The 25,739-nt window shown below is 45.4% G+C and overlaps 1 protein-coding gene across 12 annotated transcripts in view; it reads left to right on the forward strand.

The window, feature by feature from the left end:
* The window catches only part of mecom (MDS1 and EVI1 complex locus), a 129,218-nt gene that overhangs the window by 21,607 nt on the left and 81,872 nt on the right, over nt 1-25,739 (forward strand). For all 12 annotated transcript variants that reach the window (XM_070971086.1, XM_070971093.1, XM_070971087.1 and 9 more), the window contains exon 2: nt 18,762-19,108. In XM_070971086.1, the coding sequence (XP_070827187.1) occupies nt 18,762-19,108 (347 nt within the window). The remainder of the gene's footprint in view (nt 1-18,761; nt 19,109-25,739) is intronic.

Genomic DNA, 25,739 nt, shown 5'->3' on the forward strand with positions numbered 1-25,739 from the left:
CTTATTTTCTTCATCTTATCTGCCGGCAGATGGACAACATGGTTTGACAGGGTTTATTTAGATGTTTGCTATTTCCGGCACAAAGTATGATGGAGTGCAATTACCAGGAATGTTGAGTGAAGCCCTGGGGTCAAAGGCCTTTTCCTGTCTCCCTCCTTGGCATGAGCAGACCAAGGTCCCTGTGCCCAAATCCATGTATAGGTTAGACAGACATTTGTGGCATTTCTAAGCATAGCAAAGTGAGGTGTATGCCCATGTACATTTTAAGAATCTGAGGAAGCTCTTGTTTGGAGGAATGTGATCTGGGATGGTAACAGTGGAAGAGAAGAGAAGAAGAGAGGAGAGGAGCTGCTGGAGATAAGTGGGTCAGGCCTGAGAGACTGTTCTTCACCTCAGACACCTGCACCTCTCCACAGATCCCTCATCAAGGACTCACTTTGTCCCCGCACTGCACCATTGTCTGCTGAAGGGCCCTCCAGACTTTGCTCTGAATACCTCCCTGTGCTACTCCAAGTGGACTCAGCCCAGTTCTCCCCAAGAGACGGACAAAAAAGCGGATTCCAAAGCGCCGGCCCCTTGGCATTCCCCTGCCTTTGGGAGATAAAGAGGGGAACTTCGGCCTGATTCACTCCTCCACTCTTCATCCCTCTTCACAGTACCCCCACCAAAAAAGCAGGAGATGGAGGAGGAGGAGGAGGAAAAAGAGGAGACTTGTGAGGGGGTAGTGGAGGGGTGGTCTCAGGGTCACAGAGTGATTAGTGAGGAGCAGAGTGGTGCTCCTTTTCCCCTTTGGTCCTCCTCCTCTGTGGCCACTGAGAAATGACTTCCACTGGGCTTACTGGGGAGTGTGGGTGGAGAGGGAAGTGGAGGAATTATTCCCTTCTGTCTGTCTGTCTGGACTATATTTAACCTGCCTGACAAGATGGATGTTTCCAAGGGAGTTCTCCCCTCAGCATAAATGAAGCCATTATACTCTCCTCTCTTGTCCTCTCCTTTTCTTTTCATTAGAAACTGAGGGTTTATGATGAAATGTCAGGCGGACGTACAAAATCAGGTAAAAATACAACCTGAGCACAGACATGCTGGGTCACCGCAGGCTCTGGTATGAACGCTGCAGATTTTACCGCTCAGTTTACACCAGAAAAGAATACATCTGCACGCTCAAAAACACCCGGGAAGGTAGTAGATCTCATTGGGCCTCATTGTAGCCGTTTTATATAGCACAACAAATATATGCAATCTCTGGAAACCCCACACACAACTGGACTCACGCACGTATGCACACACGGGCATTTCTGCATGGACACATACGCATAGTTCTGGTGTGGCCAGCCGGTGCAGGCCGTATGAGTTGGAAGTGATTAGGGAGAAATATGCCTGTCTCCCTGTAATGTCAGTAATAGGCAGCAGCACATCAAAGTCCAGGCCTGTCAGAATGATCCGGATCAAACCGGCCCCCATCTGGAAGCCATAACTGACTTTTCACTCATTTAAACACTCTTAAAACACACTGAACAGACATGGAGCTCCCGTCTCTGCTCACCACTCACCACCACTCATATCAGCACCCTCTGCCCTCTGCATCTGTGCGTGTGTTGCTCTCTCCCTGCCTGCGTATTGTCCGTTTCTGTGTGCATTTTCCTGGTTAACGTTAGGTCCATGTGTTTCACATTTGTGTATTAGGCCGCTAATTTTTGATGATTAATGTTTTCAGTCACACTTTCACCCTTTTTTGACAGATTTGAGAAGAAATAACATCTACAGTTTGCCATTGGTCCTGTTTTGACATTTCAGACTGATATCTATACATTGCCTAATGCACAGGCATATATTTTTAAAGCAGCACAAACATCCACTGAACCATGAAATCTGAGATAATATTATTCTTTCTGGAGGGCATAAAAATTGGAATCAAGTGCCGGCCTGTTTTTCTGCTGTAGCAAAGAGTCAGAGATAAGTATCTTGTCTGCGCAATAATGACACGGAGCATTCTGAGACAATGATGCAGAGTGCTTCCCTCTTGCCTGCTTGCTCACACTGTGTTGACTGGACTCCTGGACATATATTATCTTTCCAAACACAAGTCGGACATGGCTCTAAGTGTATTTTAATTGGCTTTGAGCCGCCTTCCTAAAGCAAACAGCTGGTGGTGTGGTGTGCTTGGTTACTGACGGGTGGCCTACAGTCAGGGTGGAGTGGAGTCCGATGGTCGGTGTGTCCACTCCACCAACAAACAGTCCAGCACAGGACTCTATTGTATGCGTGCACATATGTGCGTTTGTTTAATCTGACTGCATATCTGCATGCATGCACACACCTCACTGTCTGTGCAGGTGAGGCATATGGTGAATAACTGTTGCACTCGAGGGTGTTTCACATTTAATCAGCGCGTACTCACAACTGTAAAAGATCTTAACGCCTGGCAGATAGCATCTTGAGTTAAAGTGCAAGTGATTTAATACTAACAATTAAAGTAGGCATGTCAGCGGGCAGCCCAGGCCCCTGCTGTGGACGGACAGGGAGTGGGCCCTCTCTCATATCTCCACCAGACGGGGAGACAGGGGGGCCTCTGGCTCCACAAACCACTAACGCACGCTACTTTTCATTCCCAACTTTCAGAGAAACAGTCTCCTTTCTTTCTTTACTTTTTTTTTGCTTCGCAAAAGTACATTATCCATGGATGAGAAGTGCCAGTTCCCACTGACAAAAGATGCATTTCTTCCATTTTCTCGTGTATTTAAACATGCACTTTGTTTTATCCTTCCTCTTTGACTGGTTTGAAAGATTGACACAGGGGTACACAGTCGCTGGCCACCATTGTTAAATAATTATGTCTGTTGTTGATGTTGGCTGTTGAGTCAAAAACAAGACGTTTGATGGATTCGTGAACTGAGGGCAGGCCGAAAATGAAGTAGAGAGGTTTGGAGGAAAGGAACAGGGGATTGCAAGCTGAAGGAAAAGGTTTTCAGAGTCTGAGCTCAGCATATGGAGAAAAGCCCTAAAAACGATTAATTTTACAAGAACCAAGGATCTCACTCCTAACATGGCCAACTTTACTCTCATAAAATCTATAGACATCCATTATAAAACACCCAAGCCCTTATGAGTTGCTTTGCCCGAACCCAGCAACAGGGCCGTCTGCCTCCAAATCCCCTCTGGAAGTGTTTGAAAAACAAAGCGAGGCTTCACTTCAACCTCATTAACTAGTTATAATAAACAAAACAATGTGTTTTTAATGGATGGTGAGTCCCGTCCCCCCCCCCCCCTCCCCTTCCCCTCCCAGTTCTGGTCCAGAGCGACTGGCCAGTGGTGGGTTTCCCATGACTGCAGCTTGTGGTGTCATGATGATGGATGGGCGAGGTTGGTGGGGGCTGCCTCTTGCCCCTATCCTTTGGGACGTCCCATGGACTGACAGCCACATTGTGGCGCTCGACCCACGCTGACGTACTGCTCCGCCCACTGGCACGACCACAGAGAGCCCCAGAAAATGCCCGCTTTTCCACTTTCACACTCTAGCGTGTTTCGCCTCACACGTGGACATGGAGAAATGCACGCAGACTCATTAAGGTGTGTAAAAAGATGCATCACATGAGCTCATGCATTGACCAAGTGTCCCGATGAAACTTCAGGTTAGCGTGCAGAGTGACCACCTGTACCTGAAGACCCCTGCTGGCCCTCAGCGGGGGAGACTTTCGCTTCCCGATGAATAAACACCAACAGAAGCCCGGCAGCCGCAGCACACACTCTGAATGCCGTTACACAAGCTCAAGAGTGCCACACACATGCATACACACATCCCTCTCTGTCCGTCTCGCCTTCTCTTTCCCTCTCTCTGCCTGACTCTGTCAAGCACACTCCGCGCCACACAGAGCTCCTCTGGAATAAAATTCTCCCAGCTAGTGTAAAACAATCCAATAACAGCCAGCACCTCTCAAAATAAAACAATAGCTCAGCTCATGCTGGTGTTGTAAAACAGCTCAGCCTATTACATGCGAACGTGTAACTGTACTGTAAATTTGCCCTTTGGGTAATAGCACATTTTTCCTTCATTGGGTGATTTTGGGATTATAATAATAGCCACAGTTCGCCTGTGTGTATGTGGCAGGGGTGCTTCAGGTGTGTGTGTGTGTGTGTGCGCAAATGTTTTTCTGACATTGTGTTTTATGCACGTACGCGCTTCTGGTTCCAGTTGCTGCAGCACGGCGTTGCCAAGTGAGCCGCATCCATTTTGAGTATTCAGCCAAATTGAAGGCTTCATTAGGTGAAAGGTCATTTGAATAGAGGGATAAGAGTCAGACAGACAGAGTGTGAGGGTGTGAGTGACCATGACCCCTGCGACACTGTTCAATGTGTTTGTAAACAGGATGTCATTAACACTGGGAACTGGCCTGGCTCACAATGACTTTTGTCTCCTTCGGTGTGTGTGTTTTGAGAGGAGGTGGAGTGAGGGCGGGGGCCAGAGAGAGAGAGAGAGGGTGGGGGTTGATAAAATTTCAAATAAAACACTTCGCATACTTCCACTGATAAATCAGCACCCTCACAGTTTTCTCAGAACTGCTCTTGTACTTTTCTGTCCAAACAACATCCAGGTTAACTTTTGTCACATCAGATAAGCACCGGCTAATGTGATGAAATTTATGGCTTGGCGTGGCTGCTGTACTAATACAGCGGTGGATTGTGTGAAGCCGTACTAAGTGCACTCAACTGTCAGCTCTTATTGTGGTGTCAGTCCTTCCTTCTAATTAGTGTCCTCAGCAGGCAGGAAGTGGGCTTGGGCTGGACTAATCTGTCAGTGAGGCCAGACCATCCTCGCCCCAGCGACTGTTTCCTTAGATAAACCCAGAGCCCTTTATCTAAAACAGTTGCGACACTCAGGGGGTCTGGGAAGCCCCTAGTGATTCTGTTATTACTTCTTGGATCAACATTTTTTCTCCATATAGCCCAAACGTGGATGTAATTTTATGTATAGACGATTTTAGATTTATCTTAGAAGCTGTAAGAATTACGAGGGATCGCCGCGAATTGGCCATGCGAGCGAGCGCGGCAGCCTCTTCAGGCGGTGCGTTCACATTGCGGCGCTGATTGCCGCGGTGACAGGTGTTGATTGAGCATGAGAGGGAGGAAGCGCAGTGAAGGACACTTCCTGGCAGACAGTTTTATCAGCGAGGGAGCGGAGGGGTCAGAGAAAGGGTGGATGAGGTTATCGCGCTGTGGTAGTCGTGTACTGTACGCGACTGGTGCGACGACAGCCTCTGGAGGCCTGGCAGCAGCCCTGAGTTGCTGACCAAGGTAACTGTCTCTTTCATATAAACACTGTGTGAGTTATAGCCACATGTTGGGACTATTAAGTAGAGAAGTTGTTTTTTTTCTTCTTGGTTTATACTGCGATGCCGTGGTTCAAGAGGTCATGAAATAGGTGGAAGGGCTTTCTCCGGTATGTCCAAAAGGGACCTGAGGTTGTTTGTGTATTGTCTAAGGGCGCTGACACATCCTGTGAGATATCTCATGCTTGTACAGATTGCCAGGCTGTCTTTCAGTGACTAATGTGCGAAGCAAACAGCCGATTCCAGAAGCAAGACGTATAGTTTAAGGACTTTTTTGGCTCGTCGTCACAAAACAAAGTCAAGTAACGGTTCTTGTGAGAGAAGAGGAAAGGGAGAGTGCTGGGGGTGCTTTTCCTTCCCCACTCCCTCCTTTGCACCTTCCCTCCCTTCATCCTTCTCTCCCTCCTTTCCTCCCTTCCTTCTCTCACCACCAGCAGGGTCCAATTCCTCCACTTGAGCGCTCAGGGCCAGCGGCGGGCTGATTAGACCCACACCCCCAGCCGCGATTCGCAGAGGACTCTGCAGCGGGACGACTTCAAATGCACCTCGCTCCTGCCACCCCAAATAAAACCTGACTGGTCCTAATGGACACGTTTTAATCTCCCTGGGTTATTTGAAGATTTCTCCAGCCCGCTGCTGGCCACAGCAGAAACAAATTCCTCGTGCTTTGTTGATTAAACCGCTGCCTCTCCACCGTTGCTTATCGTCCAGCAACGAGCCGCTCTTTTTAATTAAAAGTGAGACACCACAAGTGTGCAATTAACAGCTGGTAATTATAGAGCTCCTCAGAAGTGCAACGCTCCACCTTCATTTCAATTATATAATGGACAAGTGGCTTTTTGATCTCCAAATTAGTGAACTCTTGTAATATTTGTTTTGTGGCAGATTTGGAGGGTTAATAGTGGCCTATGGTGGCCTCCCTCCTCCATGATTGATGTAAGAGCAGAAAGAGGGATATTAAAAACTGTAACAGTCCATCAGGAAATGCAAATCACACCTTCATGTTAATGAGCAGGCATAGGGCTGGGCTGGCCAGCCGTGGCGTTTCATGTGGGAAAAACAAGCGCCCGCTCTGCCGCAAACTGATTAGTACATTTGAATTTGAAAGTTTAATTAAGTGCTTCTAATACAGATCGTTTTGGAGAGTGACACATAACACTAAATTGTTTGATACTTAATTTGGCCGCCTTTTGATTGCACAGCAAGCACGGGGAAATTTGCACCGCAAGTGTGGAAGCAATGAGTGCTATCCCAAAGGAGGCAGAAGCCATGGACTTCATTTAAAACCTTGAACTGATAACTGATGAAAATGTATTTAATGACCAATGCACTCTTTGAGAGTATAAAGCGGAACACTTGTTCAGTTTTAATTACAATTGATTTCCATCTATGTACATGGCCGTGGTATTGTTAGTTTAGAGTTCGCATTCTTTCACTCAACGCAGTCCATCAATGTGGGAAAAAAGTGGACCTTGATTGATTTTTGGCTGCACGAGTGGATTCAGCAGGTTAAAATGAGGCGATTATTAATTGACTGCAACACTTCAATGTCTGTGGGGGATGCTTTCCATTCTGGCCCTTTTTACCGGATTGTCAATGTATCAAGTGCTTCAAAAGAAGTTTATTCTTTGTGCTGTTGTGATTTGTAATTGCTTTATTTCCCTAGTCAATATAGGTCTTTTCAAAATGTTTTTCTTTTACAGTGGTGGTATAGAAGAGCCTGCGCTACACTCAGCCGTGTGCCTATCGCGTCTTTATGATGCAGTGTTCAGTTTTTGAAATGTATTCACTGTGTTGAAACTTTCTGCACTTTCATAATCACTCTGAAATTAAGTTGACATTTCTTTACAGAAATCTAATAAAATGTTAGTTATAATTAATGAGCCATAGTTGAAAGGTAACAAGATTTGATGAATTCGATTTTCTCAGTGGAGCTGTCAAATATAAAGAAATGCAGTTTGAGAAATGGGCTACAAGACCCGTAGTTTGGTCTCCAACATACCGAGGATTAAAACTCCACTTGCAGAAATAATGCCACATAAAATGCATTACTTGTAAGAGATCTCCTGATAATCTGTTTTACTTTTGCTTAACATGTTCATGTTCAGGCAATCTGTCATTAATTCTGCAGTCATGCCACTCCAAATATGTACAAAACAGGAAAACCAAAGAGAGAGAAAAAGCATGAAGTCAACAATCTCCAGTCACTCAAGCACTTTGGAATTTTTCATTGGTGAATATTGGCAGCTCATTGTGAAATAAACACCAAGTATTTAAATTCAAACCAGGTCATTATGGATGGTTCTTAAACAAAATGTCAGTCATTAAGGGAGGCCATGTGGCTCTGCTTAGAGTCCCTGTTTGTTTGAATTAGGAAGAAGAAACAGGGGATTTCTGTGATCCTTCTCATCTGTCTGAATGACACACTGAGCGCTCGTTACAGCGCCACATTTCCCATCAACCCCCCTGAACGTGCACCAGGATCAGTGATGTGCTTTGGCTCGTGTGTATGCGCGTGTGTGTGTGTGATCTCAGTCTAATCTGAGTTGCTGTTACTGTCATGTTCCTCTCCATCCCTCGTTGTCCTCCTGCATTCCCACCTCAATCTCACTGTCGTTTGGCAGCTGCCACTCTCCATTTAAGTCCACCCCCAACCCTCCTTCACACACATGCGCACACACACACGAGAGCAAGTCTAGTATGGGCATAAAATGCAGGTAAGAAAGAATAAAATAGCCTGCTGGTTCTTAAGTGTGTCGCAGCATTATAAATAAACAAAAAATGTAAGAAAGTCAACAGAAATTTGGTAAACAAATACAATATTTTGACTGACAATTTTGATATTACAAAAGGTTAAAAAAAAATCTACAATGAAGAAAGTCACAGTATGGTTTTGATCCACCAGGTCTTGAAATTCAACTGCTAACAAACAACTTTGAAGTGACAGCTCTTTCTGCAGTCAGGCTCAATGCCCCTCTCGGTCTTGACAATGGCCGACACTGTTTATGTCCAGACGCCCATGCAGTGCTGTGCAGTGCATTACACAAGGAGACAACAATCCCCATACAAGAGCACAATCCTACTGTATTGCCCAGTTAAATCACCTCCTAAATAGAGGGAAATTGACATCCATAACAAATAACATAAACAGCTTCAGTGCTCCGAGGGGGATTTTGTTGCTCGGGGCGCAGGGGCTGAATGTTAGCCTTCCAACAATCATTAAACAAACATCCTCTCCAGGACCTTTCCATGCTCGGGCCTATTCCACATGTCGCACTGTGGTTTGGAAAGTCTCTGCAGCCCAGGACATTATTGTATGTAACAAGTTCTGTAACAAAGTTAAGGTGGAATTGGCCTGCTGCTGTGGTAGTGCTTGAGGCAAGCAGACCCTGAGAGTGGAAAAGCAACCTTCAGACAAAGTCTATTCATATCCAGAAATATTAAATGGAGGATGTCAGGTTGGTAGTAGGTGGTCAGCTTGTCACATTAAAAATACTGCTGCTTTCCAATAGTTAGTTGTTCTTTCTTTACCATACGCAGACCTCGTTTCTGATTGAATTCAGCTTTTGAAAGGAGTACCCGGCCTGCTGTGCTGAATCTGTATCAGACTTCTCTTTCACCGTCTGTATATGCTCATGCTTCCAAACAGTGCAAGAGGGGGTTTTTCTGAATTCATGTGGCCCATTGTGCATGTTAAACAATGCGTGTTTTCATAACCTCTGACCTGCCACTGTAGTGCCACAACAGCAAAATTAAGGGCTCTTTTTCAACAGTTACAAGTGGCAGCCAGAGGTGAGAGAATAAGATTCAAGGATTTTTAAAGGTCTGGACAATCATCTGCAGAAAGAATGCTCTTAAAGGAGATGGAAGAGCTAAGCAGGTTTAGTAGCACCCTAATTATACGCTGTAGATATTAGATTGTCACATGTAGAGATTTCATTTGTTGAGAGAATGCACACATTTCCCTGTTGCTTCTCAGAGTATCTGTGTGTGTGTATGTGTGTGTTAGCAGTGTCTGATGTCGCCCCTGTGTGTTTCAGGTGTCCAAGTGATGAGTTTGAGTTTGTCAGATGCCTCAGCCCTGAGTTGAGGGCCATTTGTCATTGGTGGGATTCATTATTCGTGTCCCTAAACCCCCCCAGATGGGCAGTGTGATCACTACTGACCCCCTGTGACAACCACAGCACCTTCATTATGTCACAGCGGCCACCCTGTCACTACAGCAACTCTCTAACTGTCTGGGTGACACCCCTGGGTGGGACTCCAATCTCTCATCTGGAGGCCTGCCTGTCTCCGAGCTTGTCACGGTGTGTGCGTGTGTATGTGTGTACCTGTCTGTGGTCTGTGTGTGTTTGTTGTTTATGTTATTATTGCTAAATAAATCAATGTGTAATTCCAAACACTTAAATTGCTTTGTCGGTCAGTTCAGTTTTCCTGTGACTAACAGCCTGAATTGTCTTAATATATTCACCCGTCTGGTTCCCCAAACAGGTACAAACAACACATTTCTACTCCAGCATTTGCACCGTCTATTATCCCTCACCAACAATTTCAGGCACATGAACTGAACCCTAAACGAATGAAATAATTTCCCAGTAGGTGTCAGGTACATCAGCGTGTATTTTTTTCTCATCCGTCCCTGTGCCATATTATCATATTCTTCTTCCCAATGGGATCATTTCAGATAACACACTGGACACTGTTATACTATTACCTCTCCCCCTATTTTCTAATCAGCAATTATTCAATTATGTCCCATTAGTTGGAGGGTGTTGCCAATGTCGTCGCCCTGGGCGTTTAGCCCCTGCTCTCTGTCAAAGGGGGACCCAGAGGGCCCCGCAGAACGCCTGTGATTAGTGTTGCATCTGCAGAGAGGTGACAGAATCCCTCTTCAAATATTTTGTCTTCATTTTACGGCTCTGAGATGCAATTATGGAGCAGCAGTTCATTACGGCAGCACGCGGCACTTCATGTTTTATGCATGCTGCCTCATTTAGGGCCTTTATTAACGAGCCAGGTCTGACCAGGCTGCTTGAGACTGTACTGCAGGCTGTGCTATGGCCACCGCCGCCTGTGTTTGTGTAGGTGTGTGTGTATGTGTGCTGGCAATATGAGTAAGCAAGAGTGAGGGAGTGAGTAAAAGAAATAGAGTGAGCAAGAACGAAGGCTCGATGGAAAATCCAAAAAAAAAGGAAGAGAATGAAAAAATGTGATTGAGAGAAAACTGAATGAAGCAGAGAGTGTGTGTGGTCAGTGTAGTGGTCACTTCACCGCCGTGCCCTCTTTATCCCAGCAGCCGGCCTCATAACGTGGCCCTATAGTGTTGAGACTGGTGCAGACTGGCTTGGCTTTAAGGCAGTAGATTGAAGGGGTGGAGGCAGCAGGGGTGACTAACTGCACCTCCCTCAGCAGAAGAAACTCCATCTGCATCCAACATTGAGACAGATGAGGCCAATTTGGCTCCTTAAATTTCTGGGCTGTGATGGATGTGGGGTGGCTGTGCACAGTGAGAGGTTCGTAGAAGGGTGTGAAGGGAATGAGGGGGAGAGAGAAGGGAGGCAGGTGAGGAGAGGGAGAAAGAGGGAGACGTCCAGGGTAAGAAAGAACGAGAGAATGAGTGAGGAGACTCGCCTCTGAGCATGAGCGCTTTGAATGTATAGTTAAAGTTGATTTATTTACTGTATTGGCATTTGTGCCTTACCTTTTAATGTAGAAAGGAGAAAATTGGGATACAAATGGTTGAAAAGTTTAGAGCTGGAGCTTAAATACAGTGTTATATTTACAATGGACACATACCTCATGATTATGAGGATGATCCAACTTCCCGAACGGACGAATCAAGCAAACAAACAGCAGTCTGTAGTTTTCTTTTTTTTTTTTTTTTTTGATGCCAATGTGTTGACACTGGCTTTCCAGGTTTCAACTGAGGCAAATCCACAGCTAATGTGCCATAGCTGGAAATTTGTATCGCCAAAAATTTTCTTTGACGGAAATTTTCGCATTGGGAGGGCGTCCAATGGCATAATGCACTCAGTGCCCACCAGTCTTTCTCTTTTCTGTAGCGTTCAGTGTTTGCACAGCACCCATTGCAAACATGTGGGGACAAGGTTATTGAATCACTGATATACAGTACGGTTGATCTTAATCAGGTGTGCCTGATTATTCATGTCAAACACTTGAATGTGCTCAGGCTTGGTCGCATGACTTGCAAAATAACACGTTTTATGTTACAAACACAAATTTCAAGTAGTCAGCTTGTATTTGCCTCGACTTTTTGCCCAGCTTTAACTGAATGATGGCCTTCTCGCTGCAGACCAGAGCTCCCATCTGCACTGCAGGTCCGCCCCCCCCCCTTTGATAAGAACTACCATCCTCAGGCCTACATAAATATTTTATCAAGTATAATGGAAATTGTCAAATCCATCTAATTGTGTAATGCATTATGAAGACATCAAACTTAAACAAAGCACATATGCTATCATTTCTTTTAACGACTGGGGCAGGCTGGGCCGGGTTGAGCTGGCGGTTTGGTACCCAGGGGGCCTTCCACAGGGCTGGGGGGGCTGGCAGCAACCACTCTGGATATACATCTCTCTCTCTCTCTCTCTCTCTCTCTCTCTCTCTCTCTCTCTCTCTCTCTCTCTCTCTCTCTCTCTCTCTCTCTCTCTCTCTCTCTGCCCAGACCTGCGTTGCTCACATTTCATCAAAGGAATCAATTTCTCAAATGTGCACAACTGTGAGCCATAATTATATTAGGGCCCAATGGCAGTTAGCCATGACATGAAAGTGAAAGAGGGAGAGAGGAGAGAGGGGGGAGAGCATGTTCATCTATGCATGTTTGCACTGACATGTAATTGTTACTTTGGGATAAACATTTGGTTTCACTTTTGGATTAAGAAAAGAAACGCGGCTTTCAACACAGTGTCGCGTTTATGTTTTGGATTCTCGTGTCACCTTTCGGTGGTGTTTAGGTGTAGAGTTGCTGTTTTCTCTTTTCTTTCGGAGGAGATATCACTCTTGTTGCTGTCTAAAAAGATAGAGGGATTAGGATGGAGTACCAGGAAGATAGATGGAAGGAATGGTTCAGGTGACCAGAGCAAACAAATCACAAAGCTTACGATGTGTGATATGTTTGGGGAGGGGGGCCGAGGTGGGATTGAATCAGAGGCGCAGACAGAGGAGATGATGGGATTAATGACCTTTGTAAACACATTCTCTCTACATGTCAGTTCAGAGGAGAAAACAGCCAAATCAGTGGATTCAAAAGTGTGTGTTTTGCAGATGATACACACTCATACATCACTGACGCAAGCTTACGATAAGATGCTCCCATGCTGAAGTTAAGACATTTCTTATTCTTTAGTCAAAATGAATAAATTCACAATATTGTTTTTGATGGTTTTACAGTCCCCTGATCACCTAAAGTTCACACATTTGCAGTATTTTCCTATCCCAACATCTTTCCCCTCTTCTCCCCCACTCTTTCCTTCTCTCCCACTCTTTCCTCTCATCCTCTCTATCCTGGGGTCAGCGGGTGATTTGGAGGGCCCTCCCTCTACGCCCCAGCTGATGTATGGCTTGTGGAAACAATGTGAGCACCGGGTTGTTATTCTGTTTGCTTTACATTTGACAGGCTTGAGTTAGCGTCCGACTGGGATCCTATCTCATTAGGCCAAATGCGCGGCTAAAACAATCATAAAAACCGTTTGGCAACTGGCATCCTACTTAGGAACACCTGTCAACATACAGGCAGAAGATAAAATCTGCAAATTAGAGTCAGGACTGATTGAATCAGGGGTAGAGATCGAGGGAGGAGAGATGCCCATATGCTCCGTGTTGTTAGAGAGTTAATGATATGAAGTGGTCGGGTTGACGTGGAGGCTTCCTCGTTGATGATATTGATTGTGGTTTTAGGACGTAAACTGTGTGTAAGTGTGTGTGTGTTTGTGCATCGCACATTCATCTCTGTGTTCATCAAGACTTCATTCATTTGCATTTCATTAAAAATAAATGCGGTTTGTTAATCCTTCATATTGATTATCCCAAACAACCACAGAAGTAGAAGGGCCACGATTTGTCTTTCGATTGTATCAAGAAAGGAAGAATTTTTTGAGAACATGCTGAATTGTCCGCTGTGTGCGTGCGTGCGTGCGTGCGTGCGTGCGTGCGTGCGTGCGTGCGTGCGTGCGTGCGTGTGTCGGGCAGAGTTGTATGGATTTGACTCTCCTCACTGTCACGTACGTTATTTTTTCTTCCTTTATACAAACACCCACCGACTCGCGCACACATCTCTCTATTCTCCTCCGCTGTATCTTCCCCTCCTCACCCTGTCCAAACATACATCTTTATCAAGCGGCTGTTGTCAGACAACATTAGATAATTAATAGGCCATTTGTCAGGCCTGGGAGAAACATGTTAAAATCCCCGAGCAGCTCCCCAGATAAATCCTGCCGCGCACACAGTCGTCTTTGTTGTGTCAGCCTGCCATCGGAGCTGCAGATTTACCATTAAAGGACCCTCATTATTAATCACAACTAATGCTAATTAATTAGGTGTCTGTGTGTGTGCACAGAGGGACCAGCTCTAAGTTTCAGTTTGTTGTGCAATGTTAATTGGTAAGTCGGTCCAGGGCCCTTAATGGAGTGTTTTCCATTTAGAGTGGGGAGCAGTTGAGTAACACAGGGGTGAAAAAACATAGACAATGCTCTCATTAATTAAGACTGTGTAAAGAGCTCTGCTCTTGTTGCTCTTTGGTGTGTGTGTGTGTGTGTGTGTGTGTGTGTGTGTGTGTGTGTGTGTGTGTGTGTGTGTGTGTGTGTGTGTGTGTGTGTGTGTGTGTGTGTGTGTGTGTGTGTGCAAGCTTAAACAGTTTGTACAATGTCTGTTTGTTTGTGAGCATGTGAATGTGGAGATTTGTGAAAAGAACTGCACATATGGCATTGCATTGTCTAATTTTAAATGAATTTGATGCACTTCGTCGATGCTGTGGCGTAATATTTTCCAGAGTTCAGTAAGCAACAGTTCAATAAGAACTGTTAATTGAAAGGATATTTTACAGACAAAGACATTGAAAAATGCCTGATTCTATTTGGGAATTTCACTCTTTACAGTTTATCTGTTTTTGGTGAAGAAGCAAATGTTGCGAGACAAATCCTGGACAATAGGACAAAACTGTTCGTATGGAGCTACCTAAGGCTATGAATGTTTGTGGTTTGTATCACTCGGTACCACAGTCACCCTCAATGGACCTGCGAACCAAAAGACTCCCCAAAAGCAGCACTAAGGCCTCCATTAAGCACAAAGACAGAGTTAATTAGGAAGCTTATTGCCTCTCCCGAGGGCACGGGCCTCCAAACGCTCCCCTATACACCCTGCTGAGGGAATCTAGACATAAACTGATGCAATGTAATTAACAGCGCTTCGCAAATCAACAGCAGCCATTTTCTGTTTGGCAGTAGCTGTGAGAGAGTTAAAATGAACCAAGTGAAAGATAATTATTTTTATTTTCTTTTGAATTCAGTCACAGTGAGTTGTCTCTCCCACATGTCCACGCCTGCAGCTCCCTCAGGGTATCCTCATTTTTCAGGCAAATTAATCAATATACAATAACAGCAATCACCCCCCTCAATCAACCCCTCCCATAGATTTTAAAACGTCCAAACAATTCCTAAACTGGTTTAACAGAAATGCAGTAAACAGGATTAAAAAAAAAAAAAAAAAAAACTTCTACTGTGGTTCTGGTGCTTGACTGTTGGAGCTAATATATCATGGTTTTCCTGGGCCAGAGAGGAATGATGAAGAGTGCAGCTTCAGAACTTGGATGTGATGACTAATGGGGGAATCATATGTGATTATGGTCTGACCTATGGTACAAGGGTAAGCCCCCCCCGTCCCATGTGTCTGTTATCACAAGCAACAAATGATGTCTGCAGATAAGCATAAGGGCCAGGCCTCGTAAGGTGAGGGGTTCATTTCCATATTTCATGATCTAAGACCCCATCAGTCAGCTGTTGGACCTCTCTATCTGGTTAGATGAAGTGATCTGTGAATTGGGTGTGGCCCCCGTCCATGAATAATGTTCTCACCTTGCTGCAGCTGCAGTCTAGCACTGGACACTATCTGTTAGAGATACAGTGGAAGAACTGGGACATAAAACATCTGTCAGCAAAATAGTATTGTTTTTCTTTCTTTCCATAGATGTTTTTGGAATAAATCCATAGTGTAGTCACTTCAGTCTCAAGGATTTGTTGATATACGTGCATGCATTGTTTCAAAAATAATCATATTTTCGCCTTTAGTGCCTCCATTGTCATGTAAAAGATTGAAAAGATCAGCACACCTGCACATTAACATCACTGAAAACAAGCAGGACAAAATAGCAGAGTTGATTAAAACACAAGTGACATAGAGTGATATCAGAGGAGAGACGGCTGAGAGTAAAATGGATAGATGTAGCCAAAAGCAGCAAAGGAGTGAGAGCAAGAAAGACAGCGGTCCAGAAAAAAAATGAGGAGGAGGGTTAACTATGTCCACAGGTAGGTTATTTCTCTCTGTAAACATATGTATCCATTTGTCCCGTGGGTGCGTCCCCTTGCCGTCCTGTCGGCAGTGGCTGGGTCACACCTCCATTAGGGGCTTTGTCACAGTGATTAATAGCTCTTTCTATCATCTTTAATTCACTCCCTGATGATGGCGGCCCTGCTCGCTGCTCGGGGTAATCGTGTGATGTATGAGTCCGCCCAACACCTCGTGGCAGAGGTGAAAATCATTCCACCCATGCAGATAGCAAGCCCAGGAACAAATGTTTTCCCTCTTAATAAAAATTAATGAATTTGGCGTCAAGTGTGACCATTTAAACACGCGTGTGTGCGCATATCAGTGTTTGTGCTTTATGATGTATTTTCATATGTTCCTGAGAGGTTTTGATGGGGAGATAATATTGTTTTCCTCATTACTTTGCACTAAATCTTTTTTGTTGTCTTTCACATACATCAACATCAAAGTTGCGCTTGTTTTTTTTCCACTTGCTTTCTGGTGCTATCATGATGTGCCATCTCTGGTAATAACGCAGCTGAAGCCATGATGCTGCTCCCAGCTGGAGTTCCCCTTCACTACCAAGAATTCTTTTAACGTTCCCTCTTTGATGAAGGGCGTCAGCTTCCAATGATGAAGTAATGTCCATTACTGAACAAACAAACAGGACTGTTTGCTTTAAGTAGGCTGAGACGCACAGAAATGCACATGCACGCACACACCAATCTGATCATCTGTGTTCAGTGTCCATACAGCCCCACACGTCTAAGCAGCAACGGTCTTCGACTATCAATCATCTGCACATGAAGCCACAATCTTTAGAACTCGGAACATAGCATATTTGCTTTCGGCTAACGTTTACCTTACAGAAACATATATGTTTATGAGCTGAAATGCTCTTGTTGAGTCCACTGGACCGGGGGAATTTCTGGTCTAAATCAAATATAAACTTGGAGACCAGTGTGAGGGGGGAAATGTCAGTGGAGAAACAGCAATAGAGGGATACAGTTACCTTTAAAAGCTCTTGTCCCTCTACCATATGGCAAGCTTCACATCCAGGACTATAACCGCGTTACACAGTCTCCGTGCTGAAAATCATTACATTGACTCCCAGAGCCACATTGGGTTTCATGCCCAGCCCGGCTCAGCAGAGTCTTTAAAAGACTTTCCCCTCAAACACGCTGTGCCCACACAGTGTGTGTGTCAAACACAATAGTTGCACAGACACTGTGATCAGGTATTGCTGCAGGGAATGATTTTGAAAAATATTTAAGTTGTAGATCAGGTTCGACAAATACACACATGTGCTGCATAACAGAGAAATCACAGCCAGATATTTGTAACAGACAGCTGATTCAGCACAGTGTGTTCATGTGCGGATTTTTTCCGCTCAGCAGACGCACTTTTTGACAGGAGTTATGATTCTCCACTGGCGGAGGAAAGCAGCACGTGTGCTACTCATGCAGTAGTTGACAGTTTTGCATTCCTTTTTGACCTTAAGTTACACATAATTTCGGGATATTTATATACAGTGCACTTAGGTAACGTGTCACAGTTTGCTGCAGTTGTCAGGTCTTGAGTTAATCTCTCAGGTTAGTTTATGACCACCTGTGGCCAATCACAGTGACCCGTTCAGTCAATCAGAAGCACGGTTACTTCATGGCCAGTGAGCAAGACGTGTGTGTGTGTATCTGTGTGGATCAAAGGTTCCATGGCTGACAGCGCAGCGGTACAGTGTCACACAGGCAGCCCTTCAGGAATGTTCCTCAGCCCAGGGATGGGTTGTGGAGCCTCATTAGCAGAGCCCCCTCTCCCTTTGCCCTGTCAGCCTACGTTAGGAGCAGTCCATCTCAGATGCACGCTGGGGGAGCAGCAGCTTCCTGTGAATCATTTCCGGCTTCGACTGTCTTTCTGCCTCTCCGTGTGACACCTGGCTGGCAGTCTGTCGTCCTAGATGTCTCCTTCGTTGGCTTACTCATCTTAATACTTGCCTGTTTGGCAATCTGAGTGTCTGCATGTGAATTTGTCTTCCTCCCTTTGCAAGTCTATTTTTCTTATTTCCCGTGCTTCCTTCAACCTATTTCTGCTTTCGAACACCTCAGGACTGTGCTGCTTTGCTGCACCTGCACGCTGGGTCAGCACTGTAAATGATTCAATCCCTCTTCCACCATTAAGCTCCACCAGCCACGTGTGCCACTCTGAAGAAGCCCACTGTGGGTTCAAGGGTCGTACTTCGATGTCCTGTTTCACTCTATTCACAATTAACCCCAGTATGCTTCCCTCTGTTTTCACTGCACGGCGGAGAAAGAGTTCAGGAAAAGGAAATATAAAACAGTCAGAGCAGTACAATGCTGAGCAGACCCCGCTCACCCACGCTGGCATCAGCTCAGACAAATGGCAAACATACCATGTTGTTGCTGTGGGGTTTTTACTCCGAAAGCCTGTTTTTGACATATCAGGTCCTGTGTTAAATCTTGATATGAATTCAAACGTGCCTGTCGGGTGTTTCCTCAGCCAGGAGCATAGCCAATGATTAGAAATTAGAAACAAGAAGGAAAACATTGACATTAGAAACAAGTGCGCTCTCCTGCCCTTTATTACTGAGCTCAGTGAAAACATACACATGACACCATGTTGTTTCAAACCTGTAAGACCGTGTGCTGCTTATTTGAACAGATCAAGTTAATACATGTACTTTTTGTATGTTTTACTCATTTATCCTCCGTGGTTGAAATAAGATCAAGAAGAGAGGATTTTTTTGGAGCTTTTGTCAGTGTTGCAGGAACTTTTTAAAGAACATAAAGAAAGATGACCCATTGCCACTGTTAATTTGTGATAATCCAACAATCACAAAGACATCACTGAGTGTCATCCTCACGTAGAGAGTCTCTGTTTCTTTCACAGGTGATGGTGACGATGAGTTTGCCCTTTACCCGTCCGACATCTTAGATGACGTATGCGGCTCCGATGGTGATCCTGCGCCTTCTTTGGCCCTGGCAGAGGACCCAGCGTCCCCTCCGCTCTCTGATGACGACGCTTCACCCCAGGACCCCATGTCATTCCAACACCAGAGCATCTTTTTACCCCAAGAAGAGCTGACCATTCCCCTGGACTTTGAACTGCGAGAATCAGCAGTTCCAGGTGGAGGCCTGGGCATCTGGAGCCGCAGGAGGGTAAACGTCGGGGAGCGCTTTGGACCGTATGAGGGAGAGCACAGGCCTTGTCTCCGAGACCCCACTCAAGGCTGGGAGGTAGGAATATAACAATGACGAAGAATCTGTGTGCATGTTCTTAGTGTGATCTGAAATTATTCAGATATTATTCAGATATTGACTAATGTTGCATTAACTGTTGAATAGCAAGACTTCAGACAGCAGCCATTTTTTCAGCGACCACAATAGTTTTCAGTGGTTTAAGGATGGATCACATGGCGGCAAAAGCAGTAAAGAAATGTGTTCGACATGTAATGGAGCAGCTCAGCTTTGGTTCAAGTATGCACAGGAAAATTGCTGTTACAGGGTTTTTCTGCAACAGCAGTAGCACACTTTCTGACAAGGGGGGTTTTCCTTGGCCGATATACACTGTAGCATTCACATCAGTCCTCTTTTTATTTCCTCCCATGGCGTCATGTTCACATTTAGCCCAGTGACCACAAGGCTGTTGTTGCCGTTTGTTGCCCAGTGATGTAATGTTAGCTCAGTGCCATTGAAAGAAAGGGAGTCGAGGTTGTGCTCTTAACTCAATTAAAATGAAAAGCCATAAATCCCTTTTTCATCCTGGTTAGGGACCCACTGCGGCCATTGGCAAATCACATATTGGTCAGCTGGCACAAAAAAATCGAAGGCAGGGTCACAGGACAAGGTCAAAGGTTAGATGTGGTCTCCGTCAGTGTCAGGCTGGTGCGGTTTTATGGAGCAGGGATAAGGGGCTGCCACAAAATCAGCCTCATTTAGTCTCCCAAAATAGATCCCCTCTAATTTGGATGTGAGGAGTTAGGCCATCATATTTAGGCCTCTGTCCCTTTTTAGGACATAACCAAGCTCATGAAGAATCGCTGACCATGCAGTTCATAAAATGTAAAGTCACAGGTTTAAATAGAAAGATGATTCAATGCCGCCCTCCTCCTTTTAAGAGAATCTTCCTAACCCCTGAATGTGTTTTAATCCTGCACTTTAAAACTGACTGAGAACGTGTTGTAAAGTATAAACATTCGACTCATATAAATAGTTTTGGATTTGGACGGGTTCGCTCGCTGGGTTTACATCATAGAACATCACTCCAGCCCATCAGCTCTGACTCAGTGGTTTTGGCTCAGACCAAACCAAAATAAATTCTGGACCCTGAATTCGCTCTTGACTATGTTTCTCCAGGAAACAACTTCTCCCTCATTATCAACTGCCGGGTGAGACGCAATATATAAATGTCTCCTAAATTGAAGTGAGGGAAAACTCTTCATTTTTGCCCATTTTCATAACACAAAATCTTAATAATAAGTCTCTGTCCCTCCCGAAGAGATTTACAGCCGGTTGAACAAGCTCTCTGGGTTATTCTTTTTTTTTTTCCCAGAGAAGGAAATAAAGGAAAAAGAGGTTTCATGAATTTTAATCCGGTGGTAATTTATGGGGAGCTTGAATAATAATATGTATTTAAAAAGCTGAGGAGCTGGGATGTGAGTGTGCGTGTGTGTGTGTGTGTGTGTGTGTGTGTGTGTGTGTGTGAGTCTGGGGGCAGGCGGGTGGGGGGGATTGAGGGGAAAGATGGGATCCTGGCGAGGCAGCACTGTATCACAATGTTTAATTACCACCCTGACAGCGAGCCATAACTCTTTCCATTAAGTAAATAAGTTGTAAAGAATTTATGATGAAATGCCACATTATTCAGAATGGATATTCAGTGATGACATCCCTCTGCATTAAATATGGTAAACGCCATTAAGCCCTTCTGACCCCCCCCCTTCTCTCATGCCCACCCGTTTACCATCCCTCGCCCATTGCTCACCCCCCTCCCGCCTGCAAACCGTCAATATGCCAATAAGCCTGCGGAGGGTCTGTAAAAATAAAATTGATTTGGTAAATGTGAGTTAAGATAGATATGTTTGCTTTCATCATCAATTCTCTGCAGCGCGGCGAGGTGATGTCACCGACCGGGGAACGCTAAAGTGGCGCTCCCATCTGGAACGTTTGATGGAGGGCCCTGAGCGGCTCAGGCCAGTGGTGACAGACTGGGGGAAGTTTGTCACCAGGGAGGCCACCGCTCCTCCGCGCCATCACCATAAATTCGGGGGCTTTATTCATAAAGGGGACGAGTGAGTTACGGCGTCCATGATGCTTTATGAATACAGGAATGGTGACTTATGGGAAAGATAGCTTCGGTAAATAAGAGGTAGAGAGGCAGCAGCGAGGGGTCTGTCAGGCTGAGACGTTCACCTACACTGTCGTATGCAGAACCGGAGTGCTGACTGTGCCAGCAGTCGCACGCTCACTGTGTGTGTGTCTGTGCAGGTGTGTGTGTGAGACAAGTGTATGCATGAGGGCTTTTAGTGAGTTTATGATTTTCAGTTTGAATAAATTGCATTTATGTTATGGATTTGTTTAGTCTTTTAATCAGATGATGTTGTCTGTGTCAATATAGGAAAAAAAACGTCATCATCATCATCATCAAGGCATCAGTTAAGAAAGACAAGTGCCTTGTCCTAAAGAGAATTTTAATAAAAGGTGATATGTGTTGTAAAATCTAATCTGTTCACTCAAAAACTGAAAAAATTCAGATTTTTTTGTCCATTCTCACAACACCCACTTTGTTTTACAGTTCAAGGAGCTCAGCTGGAGCTAGAGTGGATTTACTTATGATAAGGAATTCATTTTATTTCATTCGTATTTAGAATAGAGGAATACAGAGGCTACATAAGAAATAAATCAAATCTCTGATGAAGAGTAAAGTCAAAACGGAAGTCTCTTTGAACAATTAAAGGCCGTGAACTGATCAGTGTGTCCTCTGGAAGTTAGCTGTTGTCAAGCTAAGGAACACCTGATTCAGCTGTATGTTGCTGGAAGATGAGCTGAACACAGTTTCCGATTAATCCAAATGACTTTGAATACTTAAATGGAAAGTGAGGTGACCCTTCAACCCTGGAGAAGATTCCCAAATCTCCTTGGGAGCCAGCAGAGCAAAGCTGGTCAAATGACAGTTTTCCCATAATTTTGCTTATATAATGAAAATTAGAACTAAAAACCATGAATTGCAAAATATTGCATTCCATCTTTCATGTGACAGAATAAGGACGAGGTGGCCTGCACTTGCCCACAGTATTTGCATGTATTTCTCCATGGCCTCCTTGAAAATACTCTTAACGCCTGGATGCCCACCAGTCCATATTCTGCTGTCTCTCTCTCTGAGTCGTTAGGCACATTGAAATTCAAACTCCATTTGTGTCTGTCCTCTTCTCAGCAGCAGCAACAATAAGACAGAGAGCGAGAGTCCGGGAGAGAGTTATCCAGCACTCAATGAGCCTTTGGGCTCACCCAAACTCGCAGCCCCACGGGATTATGGGTCCTGGGCTTAGAAAGCTGGATGCCTCCTGCTGTAGGAGCGATGGGCGGAGCAGGTTAGGGGTGCGAGAAGGGTTGGGATGGTGAGTGGGGCGGGACAGGGGTGCTTAGGGCCTTTGTGCACCTCTTGAGTGAGAGGAGGAGGTGGAGGTGGAGGCGATAGTGCTGGTGGTAGTGGTGGTGGTGGGGAGGTGGTGAAGGAGATTAGCAGTGATGGTGAATGGGAGTAGAGGATTAGGTGGCTGGGCAGGGCCTTTCCTGGCCCTGCCTGTCTCCTGAACCTCCTGGTCATGAGAGGTTGGGAGGATGGAAGGAGGAGAGGCAGATGCCTGGCCAAGAGGAGACCCATCATTTACGCTGTTGTCAGCGGAAAATCTCTAATGATGCACTGAGAGAAAATAAGAAATGTTTGCTTTTTGTGTTTGTTTTAGTAAGAGTTGGATGAGGAACTTTGAGGTTCCAAAAGACATTTTAATGATGATACTTTACCCAGTAGAGCCTGCGGTTATGGGACCAGCACATGATTTGTCATATTTTAAAAGCAGCACAAACAACGAAATTCTGAAATGTCGTTAGATTTTCAGTTTTGGGACAGTTTTCATGTAGTCTTGCAACTGTAGTTCCTGCTTTTGCCATTTTGTCTTTTATGTGACAGACAGGCAGTGTGAACTCTAGGAAAGGTCGATCCTCGAATCAGGGTTTTGTGTGTCTGTGTGCTGCATGTGTGTCTTCGCACACTTGTGTGTGTGCGCGTAAGACAGAGTGTGAGAGCGTGGATGGAGGGCGTTTCGAGAGGGCGTGTTTTTTGTGCACGGATAAGCCGCTGTCCTGAATGAATGCAGATGTCTCTGGCTGGCTGTCCGCCTGTCCCCTGTGTGCTGACGGCCCGTCACCTCTCTCTGTCACAGGGAGAAAGAGCCACTCTCACTCCTGGCTAAAAGCCCCTTAATCCCCGAGCCCCTGCCACATCCCATCCACTGTCAGCGGAGATGGCCCTGCCCACAGCAGCGCTTAGAAAGGCAGGCGCTAGGGATGAACCTCTCTGTCACTCACGCACCTTTCAATGGACACACATCTTCACGTTTTCACACGCACGTACACACGCATATAGTTTATAGAAATTCAAAGTGAAAAAGTCCCGCGTCTGCAAAGGCGACGTGAATGGCGGTTGTCAATGCATTGTGCTGCATGAACACAACGGCTGCGCTGACATCATTGTGGGACCTGTTTTCTCTCATGAGAAGAGCACTAACCGGCTGCTGAGACACTGTGAGTAATAATGAAGGAGCCGCTCAAAGCATACACTTGGGTCTCATTGGCACTTAATGAATTGTAAAGAAGACAATAAAGACCATTAAAATCACTTGTGTGCGACCAGATAGTGTGAGGAGGGAAATGTGTCACCATGTATACAGAATGTTCTGTACATGAGACCTATGAGAGCTGTGCAGCTGAGGAAACCCATATCCTTTAATTATAGCTTCTTTATTTGTAAATACTACGCCTCTGAGCTGTGTAAGATTAGTAGTTGGGACACATAGGTGTGTAGACCTGAGGGCAAGATAACTGCTGGGGGTGGGAACTGAAAGTTAACGTAGCGATGGGCACAAGGGTCTTGCCCTAAAGCCAAGGCTTAATATAGAATAAGAACTTTGACTAAGAGGTCTGAGGGAGGGGGATGGACATAGTGTGATATGGGTCTTCACCTGTAGTCCATGTGTGTTAACGAAGTCTTTAGCAGTTAGTGTTCAGCCTTACCTATGCTAAGGCTGGATTTCACCCTAATTTCCATGTTCCAAGCATTTCCATGCATGCAGCACATGGTCTGATCCTGCTCTCTGTAATATAAATCAATATGCGAATCAATCTGCATTCATATTGGACGAATCTACACTTCTTTGCATAATTGAAACTACATCATACTGTAGTTTGTATGCTATAAGCATGGTATGTCCTTAAATTATCCATACTGTAGTTGCAATGGGCAGATATTGCAGAAAGTGAAATATCAAAGTGTTAGCACTCATTTACAGCAGTTTAACATTTTATATCCAGTTTTCTGATTGAATTGAATCGGCCCGGTCCTGGTGAGTAAATATTATGTGCCCCACTGTGCTACCAAAAACACCCCTGGCCTGACCCCTAACTTCCTTCACATGGTCTATGTCTGCTTTAGTCTTTCGTTGTGTCTGCGAAGGAGATGAGCTCCCCATTCAGTGTAACTGGAGCTCGATTGTCTTGGACAGGAGTGATGTCCATTCAAAAACCCAAAGACAAAACAAGCTGGGGGTCCGTCTCCCTGCCACTCAGTTGATTGCTAATCCCTTTCTTTGGGCTAATCTGTTGTTTGTTGGTGCTGGTTGAGTCTTGCGTGTGTCTGTTTGTGTGTGTGTGTGTGTGTGGGGGGGGGGGGGGGGGGGGGGGGGGTATGGACGTTCTAATCTCATGTGTGAGGAGTGAGAGTAGATGAGGCGCATTGAGAGGCGATAAATCGTGAGTGCAGAGTCAGTCAAATCTCCCACTTTGTCCGGAGGCTACTCTTCTGTCACAGTTAAAGTGGATGAAAAAAGAAAACTATACAAATTTCTGATTTCCCCTTCATTCCTCAGTACTCACCCCCCCCCCCCCCCCCCCCCCCCCACACACACACACACACACACACTTCCTCCTCCACCTTCTCCTTCTCACACACTCCCCCTCCCTCTTTCTCTGTCTGAGTTCCCAGCAGGGAGGGGAAGCTAGGTTAACTAACTGAACAAAGTCAGAGTGAATTGGCGAAGGACAAAGGCGGGCGTGAGTGGGGGCTTTGCCAGTTGGAAGGTGTAGCCGGCAGCACAATACCAGGTGAAGGAGGTTCTCGTCAGGGGTCCATCCAAGCAGGGCAAAGGTCACGGGCCTTATTAGATCTGAAGTGAATGGAAGGACTTGTCTGATTGAGGAAGGAGGTCAGGAGAAGGAGGGATGAGGAGGAAGGAGTTCACCTGTTTGAAAAGCTCAGAGGGGGGACATGTTTCGCCCCCCCATTATATCAGACCTGTCGGGAAGCTGACAAAAATCTGACTAGCTGATAGCTCATGGCGGGAGTCACAACACACACACATAACACACTCTGGGCTGAAAAAAGGAGGCTGATCTGATCAGAGACACATGCAGGGCAAACTCAATGACACAATGACAAACGTCTAGACAGCCAGATATAGCAGAGTTTATATGCAGGTGCACTGACTCATCAGCAGGGATATAAACGCTTCTGTCTTGTAACACACATTTACATCATCTATCCTTTGCTGTTACGGCACGCTGCGTACTGAGGAAGATGTATATACTGCCGGAA

This window comes from Chaetodon trifascialis, chromosome 9 (genome assembly GCF_039877785.1).
Source record: "Chaetodon trifascialis isolate fChaTrf1 chromosome 9, fChaTrf1.hap1, whole genome shotgun sequence".
NCBI classification, from domain to species: Eukaryota; Metazoa; Chordata; class Actinopteri; order Chaetodontiformes; family Chaetodontidae; genus Chaetodon; species Chaetodon trifascialis.